The sequence below is a fragment of the Monopterus albus genome, unplaced genomic scaffold (assembly GCF_001952655.1).
Source record: "Monopterus albus unplaced genomic scaffold, M_albus_1.0 scaffold30.1, whole genome shotgun sequence".
Classification (NCBI taxonomy): Eukaryota; Metazoa; Chordata; class Actinopteri; order Synbranchiformes; family Synbranchidae; genus Monopterus; species Monopterus albus.
The window spans coordinates 1,888,166-1,912,671 of record NW_018127910.1 but is presented as its reverse complement, the minus strand read 5'-3'; the positions used below and the strand labels follow the sequence as shown (position 1 = coordinate 1,912,671).

Below are 24,506 nucleotides of genomic sequence, written 5' to 3'. Positions count from 1 at the left end.
CTGAGGCACTCCACATACAATATCCACCTCACTCGATTGGTATTCACCCAACTTCACAAATTGTGTCAAATAACTTCTAATCCATTTCAGAACCATTCCTCTGATCCCATATTTTTCTAACTTGTCCATTAATAATTCATGATTGATTGTGTCATGATTTTTTTTTAGGTCATTAAATATTCCCACCGTGTATTTCTTCTCATCCATAGCACTTGTAATGTCCTTCATCAGGTCGGTAATGGCCAAAGATCTCGATCGGTTCGACATAAAACCATATGAACCTTTGCCACAGTGAAGGCGAGTTATGCTTTCATCTTAGTGTTTATTGGCAAAATAAGGACAGGCTTTCATTTTTGACTATCCAAGTTGGAAAAACAATTATTCCTGCTTAGATCAGGGTTTACTCTAAAAAAAACCCCAACTGTGATGACAAGACATGTGCTAACTCAATTAGACATTCACACTTTAATTACTGTTTCTGAGAACTTAATGGCAAAAAGCATGAAAACAGCTATTCTGTTTTGTGTTGCCTTGCATGTGTATGTGGTCTGTGATCTAATGACTCCTGTTTATTGAGCAGCAGACTACATTCTTTGTGTGAATGTATAGAGCTGTGTATTAATGCAACCATGCAGCACAACCCTAGAGACCGATCCCATCTGTTTGGGTCTGGTTGTGTAGAAACTCATCAAAATGTGGTCCCCAAGGTTTACTGCAACCCTCCCTTCCCCCCATTGTTTCTCCATTTGTTACCTCTTTGTCTTATTGCTGAGAGGGTGAGGAGCCTGGGGCAAGAGCCCAGCCCCAAGGAGGAGAGGGGGTTCACTAGGCCCAAGCATTAGTGGAGACAGTAGCCATGAAATGACCCAGAGCAAGTGACGCTTCCTAGGCATGTTTTATGCTCAAATGAGCATACGGCTGAGGCTGGCTAAGGGTGGGGAGCTCTACCAGTGAGGGAGGGCATGTGGAAAGAGACTAGCCAGGATGCTACTGTGTGTTTTGTTTAGTCCATCTATGTCCTACTGAAATAGAAAACTGAGGCATCACTTGGTGCTTTAGAGGATTGCCCAGGACCATAGCACGTAAGTCAGGCTTTCTGCTTATTTTTTTCTTGTTGAATCCTATGAAAAAGTTGTAATATCACTCTAATTCACTATGATTCTATTTTCTTGTACTTTATTTTTTGCATTTGGACACTTCAGATTACTGCACAGAGATTTTAGGGTTTTTATTTTCAGTGCAAAAATGAGTTTGCATGGCTTAGCACCAAGGTGAAGCATGACCTTGTAACGTGATGATGTAGCTCATTAATGTCTAGTAGATTTGTCCCCAAGAAAAATCCTGTTTCTTTTTTTACCCCTTAAGGTATCACTGGATTTCATGTGTTATTTTGTTCCAGCTTCTTAACTCCTCTTTCAGGAGGGCATTTTGGGCCCTTTTCAGGTTTTTTACCTAATAATACAACTTGATGTGCCAACTGCCAGCAAGAGAACTGCATCGGGCAGCAAACAGCCTTATTTAGTGAGGATGAATATTCATTTGTTTTGAATAATAATTTTGACAGCCCTGTTACTAATTGATAAGGGAATACATGCACAGTATAATGCAACATTTCTGGAAGTAATTGTACTAGGATTATACCACAAAAGGCAACATCTAGACTTCCACTAATAAACCAGAAATATAAATATTATTGTTAGCTTACAAACAGTCAGGCTGGATAAAAGTGTGGAACTGAATCTCATGATTTATGAGTATACCAAGATGCCAGACAACTGGATATGAAAATGACATCATATTAGTTTTGTTTGTTGGGAGTTCAAGTGGCTATGTACATCCATTCATCCATTTTCTAGACTAAAAGCCACAGAAACGTCAGTCAAGTATTCAGTTGTGTTTCCAGAGGATGAAGCAGGGACAGTTGCTAAAACCGCAGCCCAGACAAGTTTATTTTTTGGGATGACTAAAACAGAAACAGACATTTCTGGGGGTGTGACATTGGACTGACTCTGGATCAGTAATCCATTTCACCTTTAAAAAGCACTGGCCTCAAATGTCAGTGTGATGCCATAATCCAAGCAAATGTCACATGTTTTATGGCATATTGCACTGAAATTAATCTTAGTGTAAGGCTATGAAATGGCAAAGTCTTTATTTCACTGAGGATTTATGAATAAATAGCACTGTATGTCCTTGGGCAGTGCCACTAACACTTTCTTGTAGATTTCCTTGCTGTTGTAAATTACTGGAGATGTGACCTACATCTGGAGTGATGTGAGAATAATGCAGCGTTGTGTCTGTTTGCCGTACATGGGAACTTGATTTTTGCTGTGCTGTTTACAAATCCATTAGTGTGCTGGTAATGTGTTCAGAATGAGCCAAGTGAATGAGTCACACTGGAAGTCATGCTTAATTTGTCTATTGTTTCTCTTTACTTGTCAGCCTAAGAGTTCAGTCATGGTCACTGGGAACAGAGTGACCCCTCTCGGGTGATGTTGTCCTGCTAACGCTGTCTTTTTCCTTACAAAATGCAACAGACTTTAGACTGGCATGGGATGCTGGAAGGAACTGGAGAGTGACAGACAGCAGTAGGCCTGACTGAGAAACAAACAAGCTGTGAAGAGAGAGCTGAAGATTTGCCAGTGAAAAGATTAGAGTGGCATTTGGCTCAAGTGCCAAGATGCATCGTTGCTTTTACCACACTGTCATGGCAACGGAAGCTTTATGCTTTCCTCCCAGTCCCCCACTGAGTGTCCAGACTGTACCAAAGAGCCATTTTAAAACCTTGTGATTATTCACACTGACCCTGACATTTACCTAGTTAGTCATGTACAACATAAATGACATTTTTTTACATTTATCTGTGTGAAATAGACACATTTCTAAGGCTATATTCTCTTTTAAATGGCACATAAATGAGTGAGCGTAATAAAAGTGTTTTATAAACGTGCACATAACCTCAGCTGAGCATCCCTACAGGCCCATCCACCCCAGTGCTCCCATTTGTCATGCAGGGCACCTCTGTTCCCTTGTGACCAATCAGGGGTGCCTCCGTGGCATACACAGACACACACCACCACCACCACTTCATCATCAGAAGTGATTGACAGCCTCCTTCAGGAAGGAGGGGAGTTATTTACCTCCTTATGTTCTCATGGGACTAAGTTAATGATCCCAGTGAACAAAATAATACAAAGAGGGAAAAACCTGAGAAGTCGGTGCCTGGTTGAACCATTTGGAGCAGTTTCGGCTTCCTTTAAAGAGGATTAGAGAAGAAGAGGCTGTGTGAGGAGAATTTCAGAGATAGCGGTGAGACAGACGATGCTGCAGAGCCCAAACAGAAGGTAGGCACTAAAGGGAAGCTTCTGAGGAAAGCCAGGAGTTTCTCTTCCTGGGTTTTATTCTTGTCTTAATTTGTCATTTGGACAAATGATTGACTGACTAACAGACTGCAAGGTAAGGGGTGATCTGTATTTCCAGTGGGTGACACTTTAAAGTTTCCTTGAAGTCTCTTTTAGGCTTTAAAGTTAGACGTTGAGAAAGTTGGAGTGCTAAAATAGACCTGCTTTTTGCAGTATTCTGCATGTTCTTTTGTCTGCATGTTAAACATTTAGGAAATTATTCCTGGCTTGTGAAAACCAAATGTCAACGGTGGTGTTGTGATATGGTTGTTTTCTTTTTTCCCAATGTTTTATTCTGCAACTGAATGCAATTTAGGCTTCAATGCCTGTGATTTCACACAGCACATTATGAGCATGCTGCCACAATCTTTGCATTAGCATTGGGTTTTGTGCCATTGCCTCGATGTTAGTGTTTGCATTACTTTTTAAGTCATTATCTGCCGTCATAAGCCCTAGAATCTAAATTGTTTTCATGGCTTTCACCCTTCTTTTCACCCTACAGACTAAACTGATACACAGGGACTCCTGGCAGACACTCCAGGTTACTAATCCAAATCAATCCATGCCTTATGTGCTGTGTTTACTACATAACATGAACTTTGTCTCTAGAGAGATTTAGCATATTAAAAACACTGACTTGGTGGCGCTGACAAGGCCTCCTCAGGTAATGGCCTCCAACTATAAAATAAAAGTCCCATAGTTAAACAGTGATTGTGGGCTCAAATCCAAAGCTGAGAAACTAATGAAATTTTATGTGACCAGTATCACTGTCTGGATCAGCCAGCACATGGTTGTGTTGGGATCATTTGCAGCCAAAGACTGGTGTGTAGATGCCAGACAACTTTCAACACTATCTAAGTCAGCTGTCGCAACCACAGTACATTCCTGTATGTTTCCATTTCAGTGAATGTGCTCAACAAAGGGCGCTATTGCTTTGAGAAACAAGGTACCCCACCTCTTGTCCAAAGTCAGCTGGGATAGGCTCCAGACCCCCCCGTGACCCTATTCAGGAATATGCTCTATAGATAATGGATGGCAGGATGGATGGATTGTCTGTTAATATATTTTAGTTCATGGAGCATTGATTTAGACAAAATGCATGACTCTTGGCCTTTCTATAGAGTATAATTATCATTGATTACTGCTTTTGCACTATTTCATTTGCCAGTATTGGATCTTGCCTTAAGCATGAAACACATTTCCAACTACAATAATCTAGACTGAATTTGTTGGTTCAAACTATACAGCAATTCAGCAGTTTCCCTGAGTATGGCTGATATTACTTGGAAATATTATACCAATTATGCAAATATCAAGAAAGAGTTTGTTTTTAGTACTCTGATTATTTTTGTTGTCAGGGTTTGCTCTGAGTGACAGACCAAACCAGCAGAAGTACTGCCCCTTTCATATGATTGGCTGATACAACAATTTACAGCCCACTGAGTTTCAATGGGATAGGTACCGTTTTTAGTGAGAGGACAGAAAAGAGTGGAAAGTTGTGATCCTTCTGCTGGTTTTCAGTAGTCTTACAGAACAAGGAAAACTCCCAAAAAGAAGAGACGAGTCACTTTGCTTCAGTCCGTTGCAGTGGATCAGCTTTGCCAAGTCCCAGATATCAACGCTGACTGACTTTCAAGGTGGCTCTTTCCTGTCTTGCCTGTTTATGGATGTAATCATGTGGTGGGTAAGTCAGAGGGTCCTTCTTACCTCTCAGTCTGTATTTTATGTCACTGTGCCTCTATGATTTGCAGCCATTTTATGTGTCGTCATATGTTTCCAAGCCTCCAGGCTGGGCTGTATACAAGTGTCGAGGTTGTCAGAGGGTCCTCCTTACCTCTCAGTCTGTATTTTATGTCACTGTGCCTCTATGATTTGCAGCCAAACCATTGTGTCGTCATATGTTTCCAAGCCTCCAGGCAGGGCTGTGTACAAGTGTCGAGGTTGTTTGGCCTTGTTGTGTTGACAGATTCCTTCATGTGTTCAACTTGAGGGATATGACGACTAAGTGAGAAGGCCAAGGGGAATTTTGTGATTAAAAAGTACCAAAGCAGAGTGGGAGTAGCTTTCCAGTGTCAGAGCAGCTATTCGGTGTATGCTTTGTTGAATTCCTTAAAAAATATATTTCTACATAAGCTTGACTAAAAGATTGAAATATAATTTGTCATCACAATTACTGCAGTGTACCTTTCAGATTTACAGTGTGTATGAAAGTATAAGTACAGTCTATTCTTCCCTCTTTTCATCATAAAAGCCTTCTATTACCTTTACTCCACTGAGGGAGATAAAAAAAAAAATGCCCTTCATCACATAATCTGGCAGCTTCATGACCTACCGAATAGCATTTACTCCACTGATAGGATAAAAGATACAGTACAAACATTTCTCCCAGCTAAACAGTGCACACTGACAGTACATCTGGACACACTTTGTGACAGATCGACACACATAGGAGTCATTTTACATGAAGCTAATGCAGAGTTAAACTGGGACATTGCAATTGAGTCTGTGGTTTTCCTTATTAATTAGTAACTTGTCGTGTTCCTGTGAGGAGGAATGCTAGACATCTTCCCACCAGTGTACTGCCTGTGATCACTAGTGTGACAAATGGATATCAAGCTGTCACCATGGAAACAATGTGTAGGTTGTTATGAAGATGCGCTGCAGTGGTTTAAAAAGAAGGGTAAGTTAATATTTACTGGAGAGTAGCTGAGTGAAAAGTAATGCTTATTGTTTCAAAAATAGTTATTATTTAAAATAGCAGAATTAGGCAAAATTGGATTTGGAACATTTTTGAATTATAGTCATTTTGTCAATTAGTCTGTAATTGTAAAATGTCACCATGTAATTGAGGCAATTTTCATGGTAAGAAAGGACATTTTAAGATGATAATCTACACTGTATTTTAGAAGTCAGCCACATGATGTCACTCTTTGCATGTTTTCCTCAGCACTGCAACATCATTCTTGTTGAATGACGTCTAAAAATTGCTTATCCACACATGAAGCAGGGTGGATAAGTAGGCAAAAACTTGGTTTGTATATTTTGAGTTGAACAGTGTGTGCTGCTTCTTCTTTGAGCTCTGTGAGACATTTGTTCTGCTTGGACTACGAAGCAGCAGGCTGCAGCTGCATAGTTGGACAGTGACTATAAAGTTCCTGTGGTTATGGAAATGATAGCCTTTTTCCCGTCGATGCCACCTGCCAAGCCACAGCGAGGATATGAGTTTGGTGAAATTACTAAAGCTGACCACGATGACCTGTACAGCGCAGACAGTAAGCGCAGTGAGACAGGAAAGGAAAAATTGTTTTACTGACCTTTAGAACTTTACTTTCAGCTTCAGTCTCTAAGAAACTCATTAGCTACAAACACTATGTGCCCTTCATTACAGGTTTTTAGTACTTCATCTGGAGCTTCATTAGTTTATAAAACATCCCACTCAATGGGGAAGGAAGTTGTAGCCTCTGAATGGAAAGGTGATTTGAGTCATCTGTTGCTTTCATTACAATTGAATGTGTATTGACAACGGTTTGGCAGATGAGTGCACAGCAAAAACGTATAAACCTATCATATTGCTCCGTGCAATCCTGTGTGACAGAACAGCTCTAAATCCAAATATTTAGATTTGTAATTAACTTGCCCTCCATAATCATTTAAATAGTAATAATGGGTGTTGGTCAGGGCCAGGCTCCATGAAGCTAATCTCCGTAATGTGTGCAGCTGCAGATCAGGTAGATTTGTCATTCTAATCAGCTGGTTTGTGCTTCTACAGCTGTAAATTACATTAGACCTGAGTGGGCCGCTGCTGAGCTGGCTGCTTCAGGGAGCAGCAACAGCTACGCCACACATTGGTCACAGCTATGCTGTGAGGACAGGATTACAGATAAATATGTTAGGTGTCTGCCCCAAGAAAGAAGACAAAGAGCAATCACACTCTGTCAGTCCCTGAGTACATGGTTCAGAGCCATCATTACGGGCGATAAAAGACCATAACCAAAGGGATTAGAAAGTGCTTGAGCTGGAAATTGTCTTCTTATCTGAGACGTTGTAATTGTTATATGACCCATTACTTCCTAATCAAATAACACTCCAAATGTTAAATTACTACTCAAGTTCATCATTTGACAAAGCACGCAACACTGCTGCTTCAAACCATGCTTCAATGCATTAAGCAATTTGAATCGTAATTCTGCTGTGCAACACATAAACTACAAACAGTAAAATTACATATAAATTCTATTTTTTGTCCAAAAGGAAGCAGTTTCCTCAGACTATTTGCTGATTGTTCTCATGATACTAAATTTCATCCCAGTTGGAGATGATATAAAAGAAACCTGGGCAATGCCTGTCGCATTCCCATGTAGAGCTCCCTAGCAATGTAGTTCACACCCACTGCTGTGTCTGAACTTTAGGGTGTCTTTAATATTCACTGTTTATATCTGCCTCTCAGAAAGGATAATAGCTCTGAGGACCTTTTGAATGACAGTAGAATTCAAATGGAGCACGGTGGGGGTGTGTCTCTAAACAAAGGCACATGGTTAGCGGATGGTACCTTGGTGATTTACACACAAGGGCCAACTGAGACAGACTTGGATGTAACACATGATGATATGTAGTGCCTGTCTTTGCAGTCTTGCCTGTCAGAGGACATGGTTAGTGTTTTCACTTCTTGCTGACAGGAGGGTGACATACAGTTACAATTATTTTACAGCCTATAGAACTGTGGCACTCGTGGGAAATACTACATGTCATAAGCTTCTGGAGAGACAGACAGACTGATGTAATTCACTGGTTACATATCACCTTGTTTGTTGGTAGTCGAGGAAATCGCAGACCTCTGTCCCAGGTTACAGATGAATCTGGGTGCCTCTCAGGCTGCCTCTCAACTGTGCTTGTGTTTTCAGCCTTTCTGTTTGAGTCCCCAGTGGCACAGCCAGGAAACGTTCCAATCCACAGCATTGTGCCGCTAGAAGCAGAGGGGTGGTCATACTGAAACTGATCCTGATGCTTTGAATTTGTGAATGAACAGGGCAGAGGACACTAACTTGTATGTGAGGGCATGGGCTGGGGCTCTGCACAATCCTGCCTCTGCTTATTTGCTGATTTTGTCTTCCTCTCTTTCTTTGAGTCTCTTGCTGTTGCCTGCTCTCTCTCTTCTTCCAGTACTGGCCAGCACTCCAGCTGTAGGTGGAGCTGGCTTTCCTGGAATTGTCGGGCAACTTTTCCTGTTGTGCTTGCTACCTCTTGCTCAATCTCCTGCTTAATGACAGCTCTGCTGCAGGATTATTGGGGCTGTGAAGACTTGTATCATCTGGATGTCCATTTCTACAACATGCTGGGGTTTATGGCTGGTGCATTTGTTGTCATAAATATATTTTCATGATTGGGGTCAGCGGTTTTCCTTCTGCAGAAATGGTTCGGCAGTACAAAGTGGGGCGAAATCCATCGGTGGGTAAAGTGTGTATGAATGAGAGAGCTTTCAGGAGAGCTTAATGTACTTGTGGCTGTAACGGTTTGCAATGACTCTTTTCCATAGTGCTATTTCACAAACATTGTGTAACTTGGGGTTATTGTATATCATAGTTGATGACATCAGAGGATTAGTGTCTTTGCATTATGTTTATCATACAAAGCTCTTTATTCTTTGTATATTTTGGACAACCGAGTGGAATTCACAACTTAACTTGCGCACTTACAGGATCCGCTATGTTGTAGCTGGTAGCTTGTGTCTCCGAGTGAAACTGTGTCCGGCTAACAGATAACATGTTGGACAAGTAATTTATTAGTTTCTTCTGCCACTGTTTATTTACTTTGAGGACATTTGCTTGGTTTTATCCTACTTACATATGTATGAGTCATTTAAGAATTATTCACCACAGTCATACAATACATTAGATTTGAAATTCAAATTTATGAATGATAAAAATACCATTTTTAAAACAATACCTGCCAAAATAGGTTTGCTGTTTAATATAACGCAATGTTGCAGACCTCTTGATGTTTAATATAATGCAACCCCCCAGTTTTTTTTTTAACAATGAGGGGTTTGCATAGTGAAGAGGTTTTCTGTGATCCTTCCAAGTAACTTCTAGACATCTAGAGTTGTGCTTTGTGTGAAATAAAGGCCCACAGATACATCACAGTCACTAGAGGCGAGTGCCACAATCCCCTCTTGTCTTGTACAGTGCAGTGTGATATCTGTCTGCGAAGATTTGAATAGGAATGGAAAGAACAAACCCAGGTCTGTATGCTCACAACTTCAAAAGACTACTTATGTCTGACCATCCCGATAATGAGCTGTAGCTTCTTCACACATAATGAGTGGAGCTAGAGTTCACATAGAGAGATGCTGTGAGCACAGTGTGTCCACTTGCAGCTGGGGTGTCTGACTGGCTGGGAACAAAGGCTTAGTGTCTGTGATAGCGTGGAGCCCCAGCCATCAGCAAGCAAGCCAATAGACTTCTGCTTGGCTGAGCTGTCAGTTCTCACTGGCCTGCTGGTCTGCGGACTACAGTATAGAGAGGAACACATGGGGGAAGGCTAAACTATTCCTGTGCCAAATTAGAAAGAGCCGCTGAATTCTCGAAGCTGTAAGTTAAGCCAAATAGAGCTTACAAAAATCTGATATACACTATGTAAGTATTATATGCAAACACATGTTTTTGTTTAAGTGGTCTCCTGCTTGCTCATTTTATTTTTTTATTTGCTTCATCTCCATAATTCCACAGATATCTCTTGCAAATATTTAAATGCGATTTATATTCCGAGTACATATTCAGCTTGGAATGAAAATCAAATGAGACTCCTATGTGTGAGATACGGATGAATAGTTTAGTTTTTATTATCTTAAGTACTTGAAAATATGCATGATATTGTTGTTTTGTTCATCACAAATAGCAAAACATGCCTGTTAAAATTTCCTCAAGCCAAATATATATGCTGATTCATTTTTTGTTGTTTGATTATTAATTGGATAATCATTTTAGCACAACAGGATATGCTGCAAGGCAAATCAGAAACTCCAGTTTGAGTGTTTACAACTTCCCACAGTTTAACTTGTTGTTTAATTACCATCATTCTCTCATTCATTTCTGTGCCATCTTTACAGATAGCTGATCAGCTTCCCTGGATTTCGCTGACAACCCCTCTTTGTTTTGCCTGAAGATGGAAACACTGGAGTCAGAGCTGACCTGCCCAATCTGTCTGGAGCTCTTTGAGGACCCACTGCTCTTGCCCTGTGCTCACAGCCTTTGTTTCAATTGTGCTCATCGTATCCTGGTCTCCCACTGCACCCCTAGTGAGTCGATCCAGTCCATCAGCGCCTTTCAGTGCCCAACCTGTCGCTATGTCATCAGCCTCAACCAAAGAGGCTTAGAGGGACTCAAACGAAACATAACCCTGCAGAACATCATTGACCGCTACCAGAAGGCCTCTCTGAGTGGACCTAACTCTCCTAACGAGACTCGACGTGAGCGAGCCATCCCCGACAGCAAAGCCATGACGTCTCCCAGTGAGCGGGTGCAGTGTCAGTTCTGTGAGCAGGACCCTCCACAGAATGCTGTGAAGACCTGTGTCACCTGTGAGGTGTCATACTGTGACGAGTGTCTGAAGGCCACTCACCCCAACAAGAAGCCTTTTACAGGCCACCGTCTAATTGAGCCCTTACTGGACTCCCATCTGCGAGGGCTCATGTGTCTGGAGCATGCGGATGAGAAGGTCAACATGTACTGTGTGACAGATGAACAGTTGATCTGTGCACTGTGTAAGCTAGTTGGCCGACACCAAGACCACCAAGTAGCAGCCCTCAGTGAGCGATATGACAAACTCAAGGTAAGAGCTTGTGGAATGTTTGGGATCTCTGCTGAATTTTTTTATTTGTTCAAAACCTTTTTTCAGCAGTATCACGTTACTTGACAGGTAAACAAACTATTAATAAATGTGATCAAATTTCATTTTAGTAAAAAACGTGATGTCTCTTATCTGGTCTCAAATGTTATGGACAGCCAATGCAGGAGACTGCTTTCACAGTTTTAGGTTAAATGGAACAACTCACTTTCAGCAGGCGGGCTGAAATCAATAAGGCATGAGACGACGCTGTTAGCTGGAGCATATAAAAAGTGGCTTTGCATGTCTTCCATTGTAGATGTGAATTAGCTTCTATCATAAAAAGTAAGTGTGGGTCTGGCTCTGACAACCTCATGGTATTGTTCCACAGGCACTTCAAGGCAGTTGTACAGTGGAGCTTTATTCTGAAGCATCTGCAAAATATATAGTATTTATGTGAGAATAACTCAGCTGGATTGAGCTTTCAGTTTAGTTTAAGTTTACCCAAGTTCATCTGTTATCCAGAGAACAGCATGGTATGGAGTTCATGAAATAAAAATGAGGGTCCTTTTTTCACTCACAATATTGAATAACACACAAAAGGAGGGCTCACTGTATGTAACACTCTAAACCCCTTTGTGCCCATTCCTCTGTTTCGCAATGCTTGATCACGGTGGAACTGCACAAGCATTTGCAACATTTTAGCAAGATAGGTTAGAGGACCAGCCCTAACCTGCCTGTCACCTTTGTTTGTTCGTGCTGTCACTGTGCAGAAATCTCTTGGCCGCTTTCTCTGTGTGGGACATGATCATTCACACCAGGAGACAGACTACGTGATCAGAATCATTTGTTGAATTCAACATTCAGGGACAGATTTATCTTATATCACAACCTAGACCTGCATGGTTTTAAGGGCTCTAATTAATGTGGTTATCCTAAGCCAGCAGTATGAGTGAAATAGAAGTGATGTACAGTACACCCTGTGCTCATTGTGCGCCACATAGACCTGGTGGTTATTAATGTCACACATATGGTGGTCTGCTTTTCATTGTTCATTGCACATTCTCCAGGTGGTTAAAGAAAGTAGATTGTTGGTCAGATTGTCCTTTATCTTTTATTTCCTGTTAGGCTTATCTAGCTATGATCAGGTTTTCTGCTATTTCTATATCTTCAGTTGCTTGATGCAGTTTTACACTGAGATACATTATATTCTACTAACCTACAGTATGTCTTTGTTTGTTTTTGAATTTCCTTGACTTCACATTATGTGCTATTAGCTGCATTGTTAGAAGCCTGAAGTGACAAGGAAACAGCAATTCCCATTTTACAGAGAAGTTGTTTTGTTCTTTTGGCACACAGGCCAGGAGCCAGGTGGCATGCAGCTGAGCTTGTTCATAATTATTGGGCTTTCCAAACACATGTTTACAGCAACGGTGCCTCACATTTTTCAAAAAATTCCCGCTGAAAAGGATACTGTGACACTGAAAAGGTGTTTGTGTGTATGTGCAGTCATATACAGTATAATGCAATAATTTCCTTTGTCTGTTTTTGGCATTATGTGAAGTGGTGTGGTATTATATCTATGAAAGGGAGATGAAGTCTTTGCTTATTGCATGTTCAAGAAAAAACTCAGGTTGCCAGTTTGTCTCAGAGCTTATATAGTGTACAAACAACTCTACTCACAAAAAATTTCAAGTTTCAACTGAATGTGAGTTGAAGCTGTGAGAAGAAACCCATGTAAACCCATGGAAAATATGCAGAATCAACAAAGAGAGCACCAGGAATGCAATTCAAACCCACGACCTTCCTACAGTTTGGTGACTAATCACCAATGCTAGTACTGACATATCTAAGGGTGTAAAAGGACAGTTATAGTTGCACAACTTTCAAAAGAGTCAGCTAGTTAAATAGCTTCAGATATACTGTAATTTCATATAATTTTATACTACAATTTTCTTATCAAGGTTCACCAAATACAATCATAGAAAATTAAAAACAAAAAGGTGGATACCACGAGTACTGCACTGCACACTATGTTTGCAGGACACCAGAGAACCTTATGGCCTGTGCTCTTTTCCTGCAGGATCTGCATGTCAATTCTGATCTCTCCCGAGCTATAAAGATACCTCCTCACGTTATTCATTATACTTAAATTCTGAAATGACCTAATGTGACTTTAACAATCAGTGTGCCTAAGGTAAAAAAATATTATTGTTTTAAATGTTACAAGGCACATTTGGCACCCCATCTCAAATTGAAAACAATATGACAACATATAATAATAATAATAATAATAATAATAATAATGGAAATAAAACAAAAAAAATCTGTTATGTTAAGGTACAATATGTGATTTAAATTTAATCACAAGGTTTGGAACCTGCCTTCACTCCCACCTTGATTGACAAGTCTTTTAATAAGTCTTTCTCATAATATCAGGATCTTCAAACTGAAGCATATAAATGGACTTCAGACAACTTTAAATGTATTATTTATGTCTGTGCTTTTCTTACTGTGACATATTAAAATGTCTTCAGTATGTACTGTACACAAACAAGACAACATGCAACAAATAAATAAATACATCTTGTTATTTATCTTTGTTGTAGAAATATGAGTAAAACTGAGCCATATTTAAAATTGTTCTCAGATGCGATACCCACTGAAGTATTTAGGTAACAGATACTGCTCAGTAATGTATATTTATACACTAGAATAACACTACTACTTTTTAGCTTCATGTGTTTGTGAAACTGAATGAAAGCTTAAACTGCCCTCCAGCAAAGTAAAGAGAAGATGTGTAACTGAGCCTGTGGTGTTCACAGGATGAAGTGGCAACCTTTGACAATGGATAACATTTCAAATGTTGACACAGGATAACACTCCAAGTCCTGACGGTCCTGACTTGTCAGTCAGGACTGTAAGAGGAAGGAAGAGAAACCAGCCAAAGCAAAGGTGTGGGACCAGAAGCATTCACACACAAGAGGAAGTGCCATTCTTTCTTCTCATCAGCTTCAAATGATTTTAGGAAAGAGACATCCATTAGAGAGAGCTGTCTAAACACATAAAGAGGATTAAAGTTGCAAGATTAGCCCATTTTTTTGCACATTGAAAAATCCAGTATAGGCTACAGCACAATGAGAGAAAAGAACTCACTTTGTCCATCACACTTTCTGTCTTTTCCATTTGTTCTCCCTCTTTCTGTATGACTTCAGACACTGGAGACAATTTAGCTTGAACATTTGGCAATATTCAGTATCAGTTAGATTAATACAGTTATGTTTCATGCATCTGTACTAAGTTTTGAACCCACCTCAACACTACCAGCAACTCTGAAATGGCTTTCATGACCTTCTCTTCAATATAAATAAATCATAATTGTGAGAGCAGTAAAATAAAGCTTCTGCTATTTTTAGTACACAGTGATGCACACACCTCATAAAATCACAATGTGAAACATCTAACATGAAGTAGGTCTCCCCAATATTCACCCCAAGCTTTTGATCTTGGCAGGCTTATTCTATTCTTTGGCTATTGGCAGTTTGTCTCTTGATAAAAGGAAATCATGAACACCGGTCAAAGTGTTTTTTGAAGTAAAACAAATTGCAATGTTTATGCTTTGTAACATGTGAGATGAAGTGAATATTAAATCCATCTTAGACATCAGTTATATCTTCTTTCTTAAATCAAGTGTTGTAGTGTTATTCCCTGGTCGGTGCAGATTACAGAGTTTGTCAGTCAAGACTTTTAATAATAGATTGTTACAATCATTCTTCTTTTTCAGTTTTTATCTGAGTGTGTGTATTAAATCACCTGTTAGTCAGTTTTGGTGCTGCAACATTTTCTAAACATCTGTTTTAAATTTTGGTGAGACTAAAATCAGAATCAGAATCAGAATCAACTTTATTGGTCAGGTGCGTCAGACACACGAGGAATTTGACTCTGGTACTATACGTTTGTTTCCATTTAAATCATAGATAGCACACTTAAATGTAAGTACTCATTAATCCTGTATTTAAGAAGAGTAATACTTTACAGTATCAGAAGACATTTTGTACCACCAAGGCACACAGTCATCACGCCTCCCAATTACAGTAAGTTTGAAACATAAGCCTTTGATCTGAGTCAGTGATTAACACAGCCGAGGTTTAGTTGTCCAAATCACTGGCAGATGCTCTGCTAAGCTTCGTGGCCTCAGCAGGCAGCATGATGGGATCTTTGGCATACAGGGAGGACTGGTGGTGGTGGTGGTGGTGGGAGGGCTCCACACTACTCAGAGACCAAATGTAGCCAGTCATATCCAGTGGCAGCCTTGTGTGTCATCTCCCGAGCACATTAGACTTGAGCCAGATACGGTCCTCCTTATGTTCCCATTCACATAACTCTCCTCCAAGATTTATTCAGCTGTTTACAGTTTGATGGGGGGTACAGTGTAGAATGAGCTATTCCTTTTCAATTTTGTTTTGCAGCAAGCCTTGGATTCCAACCTCAGCAATTTAATCAAGAGGACCAGTGAGTTGGAAAGTCTGATGAGCAAACTTATCCAAACCTGCCAACATGTGGAGGTGAGGCTGTTTATCTGTTCTCTTTCAGGTGGTAGCTCTTAGATTCTGTGCCATTTCATGGACAACAACCCCTTAAATTATTAACACCATGATAAATTACTGTATCTGATAGTGGCTTTTCATGATGTCAACAAGATGAAGTGCTCAGTAGTCTACAGATCAATAACCTCTGTAATGTAAAATGCATGTAGTTTGCTGAAAACTAGTATTTTCAGTGGAAGTGTGGGCCAAATATGTACCATACAAAGTGAATAAAGAATAGTGATGCTAAATTGTTATATTTATGTTACTGTCCTTGCTGGGTTGGTCAAGTTTGAGTGTCGCTTCATTAATAGGCAACTCTTGGTGTTATTTGTTTGCTACAGTGGCTGTGACAATAACATGAGTTGGAATGACATGAATTACACTCTAAAGTGGGTTTCCTGTCACATGGGATTTACATAAATTTAATTGTGCACCACAACATTTTACCAAAGCAAATGAAGTACACTTCCATTATCGACTGTTTCTTATCTATACTTCTTGTCCTGTCTAGGTAAATGCGACGCGGCAAGAAAACAAATTGCTGGAAGAGTGTGACCTGCTGATTAATATCATACAGCAGCGAAGACAAATCATAGCTACCAAGATAAAAGAGGGAAAGGTACTCTTTATCACCTTTTGTGTCTTGATAACCTTTGTTTGTTGATCAGCTTGCGTGTTCTGTCGGGCTCACCGACCCACGGAGCTGACAAGCTAGTTTACAACTTAATATCTGAGCACAGTGTTCTTCTCTTTTCTAGGATGCAGCTGTAACATGCTACAGTTGTTAGGTACAATGTTATATCTTCAAAATGTTCTGAAGGTATTTTCAGAATTCATAAAGGCACTTGTATCTCAATGAAAAAATGTTGTGCTGCATAATTTAAAAAAATCTGTTCTATAGTTGAAAATTGTACGTTATTTATTTTATTAGACAAAGAAAAGTAAAATTTGACAGCCTAATTTATTGAAACAAGATGTGCAAACTCTCCAGTAGACATGTTTCGTACTGGTGATCTCATTCCATTCACACTCAGTCACGGCACCTAATGTTTTTAAAGCAAATGACTGATGAGAATGAGAATGACAGTCTACAGTAAATTAAATGAAATGTACTCTATCTGTAAGTGCCAACAACAATACTGCATGGTCTTCTTTTATGAAGTTAAATGATATATTCCATAGCTTTATACGTTTTGAGTGTTTTGAATATCAACAGTGATGGATTGCTAATTGTCCTACTGTGCATTATTAGATATACAAGCTTTAATATTAAAACTACCCAGTTCCTTCATCTTTTTACTTCCTAATCTGTTTTGTGGAGGCACCTTTGCCACCTAGGATAGCTTATCTTGCACTGGTGGTTCAGAGACAGCTTTGTCACATCTCAGCTTATTTAAGATATCAAGCTTGTTCTCTTTTTCTGGCTCAGACAGCTGTCGACATGTCCTCAAATCTGTTTGGATGCATTCTTTTCTTTGGCTTTGTGTGTTTGTACATGCTGGGAATACTCACCAGACTGCAGAATTTATTGCTTTGTTTTGTCTTGCCCATCACTCCCCGGCTCAGCGCTTTTGGCACAAAGTCCATACATTGAATGTGAAAGTTCTATGATATTATTTCCCTTCCTTTTTCTCTGTTAGCTGCCATTAGAGAGGCTGTGGCATGCCGTGATAACCCTCTCAGGAGGCAGACTCTTTCCTTCCTCACCCCGTGCCTCCTGTCAGGTTCTGAGGTTGCTATCAGCCACTAAGCCAGTGAGGCACAGATGGTCTAGGTCTGATGATGAATGTTTCATAAATAAATAAATAACCTTTGGTGCCATAGTAGCATGTAGCAAAGGTTGTTCTGTAGCCATGTGCATGCTGCATAGCTGAAAAATCTAATTGTCAGTGGTGCAAATCAGATTTTTTTCCCCAGTAGAATTTTCTAACTGGCAAGGTCAAAGCAAATCTAGCATCTGGCAGGTTGGCAGATCATGCAGTAGGATATACATTAGTTGGCTTCTTGACCAAGATTTTCATCTATCAGCATGTTATATTGTCTGCCCAGTCTGTGCGGCTGAGGAAGCTGGCCCAGCAAATATCCAGCTGCAAGCAATGCATCGAGAGGTCCACCTCCCTCATCTCTCAGGCTGACCAAACCCTCAAGGAGACAGACCACGCTCGCTTCCTTCAGACGGCTAAAAGTATCTGTGAGAGGTGAGGAGACAGGAAAGGTACTACTATCAACAGAAGGCATACAGTACACAGTGCAGTGTATAAAACAGTGACAATCTCCTTTATTTACTTTTTTATTACAGAGTGTCCATGGCAACCACATCCTCACAAATCCTGTTACCAGAAATTAACCTGTATGACACTTTTGATAGTTTTGCTTTGGACTTCACAAGGGAGAAGAAAATGCTAGAAAGCTTGGATTACCTCACAGGTGAGTTGGGGCATGTGCACAATTAAGTACACAATATTTTATTTACCCTGCGACTTTTGTGCAGCTTTTGACACACACTCTACAATTTTTCCAACTTATAATTTTAGTGGCTTCTTTTATCCAAACAGTGCACTTGATATTATCCTCACCTGATCCATCATTTATAAATTCACACAAATCTAAGGTTTTAGCATAAATAGAAACAGATAGTGTAACTTTCAAAATGCTGGGCTGCAGATAAGAATGAAACAGGTTTGATTGTTTACACTTGATGCCTTCTGTACAATGTGAATTTAATTCTGCATAAGGGCTGTAGCTGTGATAGCTGGGGGAACTGCTGCCCAGCTTAATTATACTTGTCAGGACAAAAAACACAAATGGATGGCGCTATTTACCACCGCTGGTCTCTGCAACATAGTGAGTTTTCCTGTTTGTTATTGGTGTGTTACTGTGTGCAGAACAGAATCCACCCAGCTTTCATTAATGTCTTAGAATGATATTTGTCTTTTGTTTTCTGATTGCAGCACCAAATCCACCAGTCATCCGTGAGGAATTATCTACTGCCTCGTATGACACCATCACAGTTCACTGGACATCAGATGACGAGTTCTCTGTTGCGTCATATGAACTCCAGTACGCCATCTTCACCAGCCAATCTAATGTTGTCAGTAAGTCTATATGGAGCTCTTCGGTGTGCGTTTAGTATATTGTTAATGGTGGAAACCATGAAAATGCTGGAGGGCTTTGAAAGGTATTTCAATGAAGGACTTGTTACAATATCCAAACATATTATTGTATAGTATTTGCAAGAGCTGAGCGCTTTGTCCTGGATCAGATTGCTAATGAGATGTTACCAAAATATCCCACAAAATTTGAAGTGTCTAGGAAAGGATATCAGGAAAAATAACAGCTCAGTCAGACATATGCACATCATAGGCTCCATATTATCTGGGGTGTTCAAATGAGCTGCAGACAGTTTGAATTGATTGCTGTAATGAGGTCACAACAGGTTTGGTCATGCAGTTTACTCTCATCTGCCTCAGTGCTCAAGCACACTTGCATGAGCGGTAATCTAGCAGTGTAGGTCTGTCTGATGAGTCAAAAATACAACACTGTACACAGTTACACTGTTTTGTCTCTCTTCTTAAGTTTCCATGATAAATTGGTTTGTTCTTTGTCAGTGATTTGTTATGTCTGGGCTGCAGGTTTGTGTAACTCTGCTGATAGCTGGATGATTGTACCGAACATCAAGCAAAATCACTACACTGTGCACGGACTCCAGTCCGGAACAAAGTACATTTTCTTAGTGAAAGCCATAAACCAGGCTGGAAACCGCAGCAGTGAACCAGGAATACTCAAGACAAACAGTATGTGAAGTTCAGCAACTATATAAAATGTATTCTTATGTATCCTATGTAAGCTTAAAAACTCTGACTGACTTTTTTTTAAAGGCCAGCCATTCAAGTTAGACCCAAAGTCTGCTCACCGCAAGCTGAGGGTGTCCCATGACAATCTGACAGTAGAGAGGGATGAGATATCATCCAAGAAGAGCCACAGCCAGGACCGCTTCTCCAGCCCTAGCAGCTATGGTGTCACAGGAAATGTCTACATTGACAGTGGCTGTCATTACTGGGAGGCTCTGATAGGAGGAAGCACATGGTAAAAATATTTATCTGTTTTCAGCCACACTAGCAGTGTGGCTCTTAGGATAGCAGTGTAGGTCTGTCAGGTGGTTGGGTTGGTCCATCCTTCCCATAAAAAGTGGTGCACAAATTCATGTTCTCCATCTAGCAGGTGAAAATCTAACTGAATTCTAACATGCTAAACTAAAATCATGAACATGGTAAGTGCGACCTGCTAAATAACCATCAGCATAATAACATCAATATTGTGAGCTTATTAGCATGGTGATGTTAACATTTACCTCAAAGCATTACCGTGCCAAAGTATAGCCTCATAGAGCTGCTATAGCACAACCCCACTTAACTGTGTTTATTTCATCATGCATAATGTTTCAGATGTACAATGCAAGAAGTGTACCAATATTTGTGACATTTTTTGTTTTTTATTGGTTATGCAGGTTTGCAGTGGGCATTGCATACAAATCAGCACCAAAACAAGAATGGATTGGCAAAAACTCAGCCTCCTGGGTACTGTCTCGCTGCAACAACTTGTGGGTGGTGCGTCACAACAGTAAGGAGATGCCCATAGAGCCATCTCCCCACCTGCGGCGTCTTGGAGTATTGTTGGACTATGACGCTGGATCCCTGTCTTTCTACGATGCAGTCAGCTCCCAGCACTTGTATACATTTGACATAGCCTTTGCTCAGCCAGTCTGTCCTGTGTTCAATGTCTGGAACAGGTGTTTAACAATCCTCACCGGACTGCCCATCCCAGACCACTTAGAGGTGACAGACTACAACAACTAAAAAAACCAGTCCTGCTGGATTTCCTTCGTGTACCCAAAAGAGACCAGACTGTCAGCATCTCTTTGATTGAGATGACCACATACTTAATGTTGATCGAATAACAATAGTAGTCGAACATGATGCAATTAATTTCCCTTGTAAACATTCCTAATCAAGCCTGTGTTGAAATTATTTGGAACTATTTAAGAGTTTGTAAATGTATTTCTTTGCTTTGCACATTTATGTACATTACTCTGCTGAATGGTTTAAGGGTTTGCTTACAATTAATGAAGATATTTTCATATAGGCTCCAGATTTTTATTTTTAAGTTCATATTAAATGTGTTTCCATTCCTTTACTGTTATGGGGGCAATGATAAATCTTAAAAAATAAGCGGCTTCGACTATAATGTTTCTAAAGGTTGCATTTTTAAATGTAATGTTCTTGAACAATTTTTTTTAAGCCATAGCACTTTGAGAAGACAAAGGTGTCACTATAAAATGCATTTCTAAGCGACAAGTCTAAAAAATGTTTCCTTGTTCTTGTTTTGTAAAAAAAACAAGGCACATAAACAGAAATTAACAGTTTCATTTTGAATGTTTTATTTGAAATAAGTTTAACAATTTTCAAATATTTATTATCTTTAAACTTTTTAATACAGTTCACCATTTTGAGATTGTTCATTTTCTCATTCTAGCTGTTTAAAATGAGCTCAGCAGTACCATTTCCACAATAAAATCTCTCTGTGACAAGATATAATAAAAATCATTTGATTACATGTGCTTTGTTCTCCTCATTTCAAGATGTAAACTGCACACTAAAAACATGCCTCATTAAGATGATAATTTAATATACTGTACACTTACTCACACTCATTTATATTTGTTCTGTCATTAAAGCTTGAGCAAGCCTCTACAGCACCACAGTGAAAAGAAAACATCGTCATCATGGAGAAAAGCATCAGTTGTGTTTAACTGGATTCACTCTGACCCACACTGAAGCCAAAATACAGCTTCTGATGAAATTTGCTCTGACATCTCTTTTTGTACTGAAGCAATGTGGCTTGAATTCTGCTGTGTCTCCTTTCAACTAAAGTGGCCAAGAGCAAGTAAGAAAAGATAAAAAAAAAAGATCTAAACTCTGTGTGACCTCCCTATGAGACATTTTTTCAGAGTTTGAATTTTTTTTAACACAAGTAATATAAAATGTTAAATGTCATAATGCAGAGAATATCTGCTGTGGTGTGCATAAATCAGCATACCGAGGAACTGAGTTACAATATTTTAAGACCACAGATTCATTGTGCAAAACAAAATCACATTTCATGTTATAAGTTATTATTGCTCGAAATAAATAAATAAATAAATTAATTAAATACATTTTTAGATCATTTTACATCACATTGCATGTCATAAAAATGACAAAATATAACTGCGTTCTAAATTGCCTTTGATTGTGAGATGTTTGCACTGATGCAACACTTAAAGCAAGTCTGATCAAACGCCTTATGCTGAGTGAATATGTGGAGAAAATATCAAATCTGCCAACATAATGAAAAAGAAATAAAAATCTACTGTAAATTTATGAGCATTAAAAATGAGCCCCAGGGCTCCACCTGCTGGACTTTTTTTAAATGATAGATTGATTTGCTGCTAGAGGCTCCAGTCTGTCCCACCCAAAAAGAAATGTTAGTCTATTTGTCTTAGTGTTGTAATAATATTATGGGCTTCAGCTGTCACCCAGAAGGTAAACTGAGTTCAAGGCATATAAAGAACAAACTGTACTTAGTCAGGAACAATCCAAATAAGACTAATGTGACCTAGATAAATTTTACAACCATATGAAGCCAGTGAGGTTATTGTAAATAAAGATTATGAAACATAAATATCTGCAATATAACACAAATATCAAATATATATAGTATCCTATTTATTTATCACAATTTATAAATGTATTTATGATTAGACAGTTAATCATAAAATCAGATTTGATTTCAATGTATTAAAACCATAATACACAACACACTTAAATATTCACAGAAAAAACCCCAAAATAAAACAAAACCAAAAGACCAATGAAACAAAAAACTCACACTCATTTAATATACTGTTATGTGAGACTTGAACATGCCAATAAAAATAAAATAAAATAAACAATAATTGTAAGCATTAATGTAAAAAATACTCCAATCTTGCAAACAAAATCATATTTAACTAAAAGTATCAGCAAGATGTACATAAAGTAAAAGCCCCTGATCCCTGTGACTGAAATATAGTATTATACAGAATATGCTATGATTAGCTTGTTAAGTGTGATGCATCAGTGCATCAATGTGTAAGAAGCATGTTAGTGGAGGGGGAGTGAGTTGTAACCTCTTCATCCATAAATAAAAACTAAGGGGTGATGCCATTTGGGAAAGGAAAGAAGAAAACATATTTCATTAATCTCAGCTTTTCTGTTAAATAATAGAATAGCAATATTAGATTAATAATACTTTTACTGAAATACTCCAACACTGGCTAAAGCCTATTATTATACAAATAATAAAATAGGCTACTGTAAATCAGCCTATTTCTCCTCCTTCCATTCCCATTAATTAAACGTTTTTATGCTATTTTCCAAGCCATCCAGCTTGTTTAAACAAGATGGAAGAAAAGATTATGATATATAATATTTCTCATTCCAGTTTTTAGACCTATTCTTCAGTTTTGGAGGTGTGGTTCTGAGCTGATCAGATACGTCACCACGCCACGCCTACACTCCCGGAACAGGAAGTACCTGTGCGCTGCTGCTGACGTTGGTTCTGTCTAAAGTAACGATGGCGTCCGCAGATCAGTCTCTCTTGGACATAACAGATAAGGATACTCGGGAGAAACTGTCGCTATGGGATCGCCGAAACGATGCCATTGCTCCCCTTACGGAGAAACAAATGGACTCTGTCCTGGAGATCCGAGCCGCAGCTGAAACGCTCTCTCTCCCTTCAGAGGTGAGATGACTCTGGAAACAGCTAGCGTTAGCTAACAAGACTGCTAACTTACTTTCTAAACACAAATGAGGTAAACCTAACCATAAAACTGTATCTGTACTAACTTAATTCAAATTTCTACTTTGTTAATAGGATATTCAACTTAATATATCACGGAGTTTTAGCTTGTAGGCTTGTAGCTAGCGGGCTTGGATTTGCATTTGTACTTCGATACGCCAAGCTATCCAGCTAGCTTCAAAAGGAGGCTTGTTCAGTCTGCTTAAAAACCCGGAGCCCTGTTTTGTTCTGCAGCTTCCCATTGAGGACTTGTGCAGTCTTTCTTCCCGGTCCTTGCAGTCCCCCTTCACCACGACTGTGCCCGCCTCAACAGAGGACGTCCTGCTCAAGGGTTTCCAGATGCTTGAAATGGAAAATGATAGGATAGAAACTGCACAACAGGTGACTGTGTTTGTCAGCAGTGCGGAGTTATATAGCCACTCTGGCTTACTACACCACAGTTAGACGAGTGTTTGTAATATAATGCCAATTTGTGTTGCAGTTTTTTGCCTGGTTTGCCAAGTTGCAGGCAAACATGGACCAGGAGGACAACGCAAAATACAGGTGCTTACATTTAAAGTGCTTCATTCTAGACTGTGGTGTCATGCTGTTTGTAATGGTTAGTTAATTAAGCCTGACTCAAGAGAAATTTTAAGTTTGTGTTTGAACAGACAGGTCTGGCAGTTTATTAACAAAATGCATAAAATACCAATCTCTGCAGGCTTAACTTTTCCTCTTGACCACACTGACAAATAGTGATCGGGTGTTTCACCTTTGATAGCTGAACCCCAGTGACATCCCTGTTTAGGGTACTGTTAGGAATACATTCGAGCATAGC

The 24,506-nt window shown here is 39.5% G+C and overlaps 2 protein-coding genes across 9 annotated transcripts in view; both read left to right on the top strand.

Moving 5' to 3' along the window:
* Positions 1-21,387, top strand: part of mid1 (midline 1) — a 25,537-nt gene extending 4,150 nt beyond the window's left edge. Inside the window, exons 1-11 of one of the 8 annotated variants that reach the window (XM_020596458.1) lie at positions 3,163-3,344; positions 4,926-5,085; positions 10,507-11,228; positions 15,692-15,787; positions 16,323-16,430; positions 17,861-18,009; positions 18,111-18,238; positions 18,763-18,906; positions 19,444-19,605; positions 19,690-19,897; positions 20,319-21,387. In XM_020596458.1, coding sequence (XP_020452114.1) covers positions 10,563-11,228; positions 15,692-15,787; positions 16,323-16,430; positions 17,861-18,009; positions 18,111-18,238; positions 18,763-18,906; positions 19,444-19,605; positions 19,690-19,897; positions 20,319-20,667 — 2,010 coding nt within the window. In that variant the 5' untranslated portion in view covers positions 3,163-3,344; positions 4,926-5,085; positions 10,507-10,562 and the 3' untranslated portion in view covers positions 20,668-21,387. The other 7 variants (XM_020596457.1, XM_020596459.1, XM_020596460.1 and 4 more) reach the window with 7 other exon arrangements.
* A 2,027-nt stretch (positions 21,388-23,414) lies between these two features.
* The window catches only part of cog3 (component of oligomeric golgi complex 3), an 11,057-nt gene continuing 9,965 nt past the window's right edge, over positions 23,415-24,506 (top strand). The window contains exons 1-3 of the mRNA XM_020596532.1: positions 23,415-23,632; positions 23,924-24,070; positions 24,171-24,232. Coding sequence (XP_020452188.1) covers positions 23,465-23,632; positions 23,924-24,070; positions 24,171-24,232 — 377 coding nt within the window. The 5' untranslated portion in view covers positions 23,415-23,464. The remainder of the gene's footprint in view (positions 23,633-23,923; positions 24,071-24,170; positions 24,233-24,506) is intronic.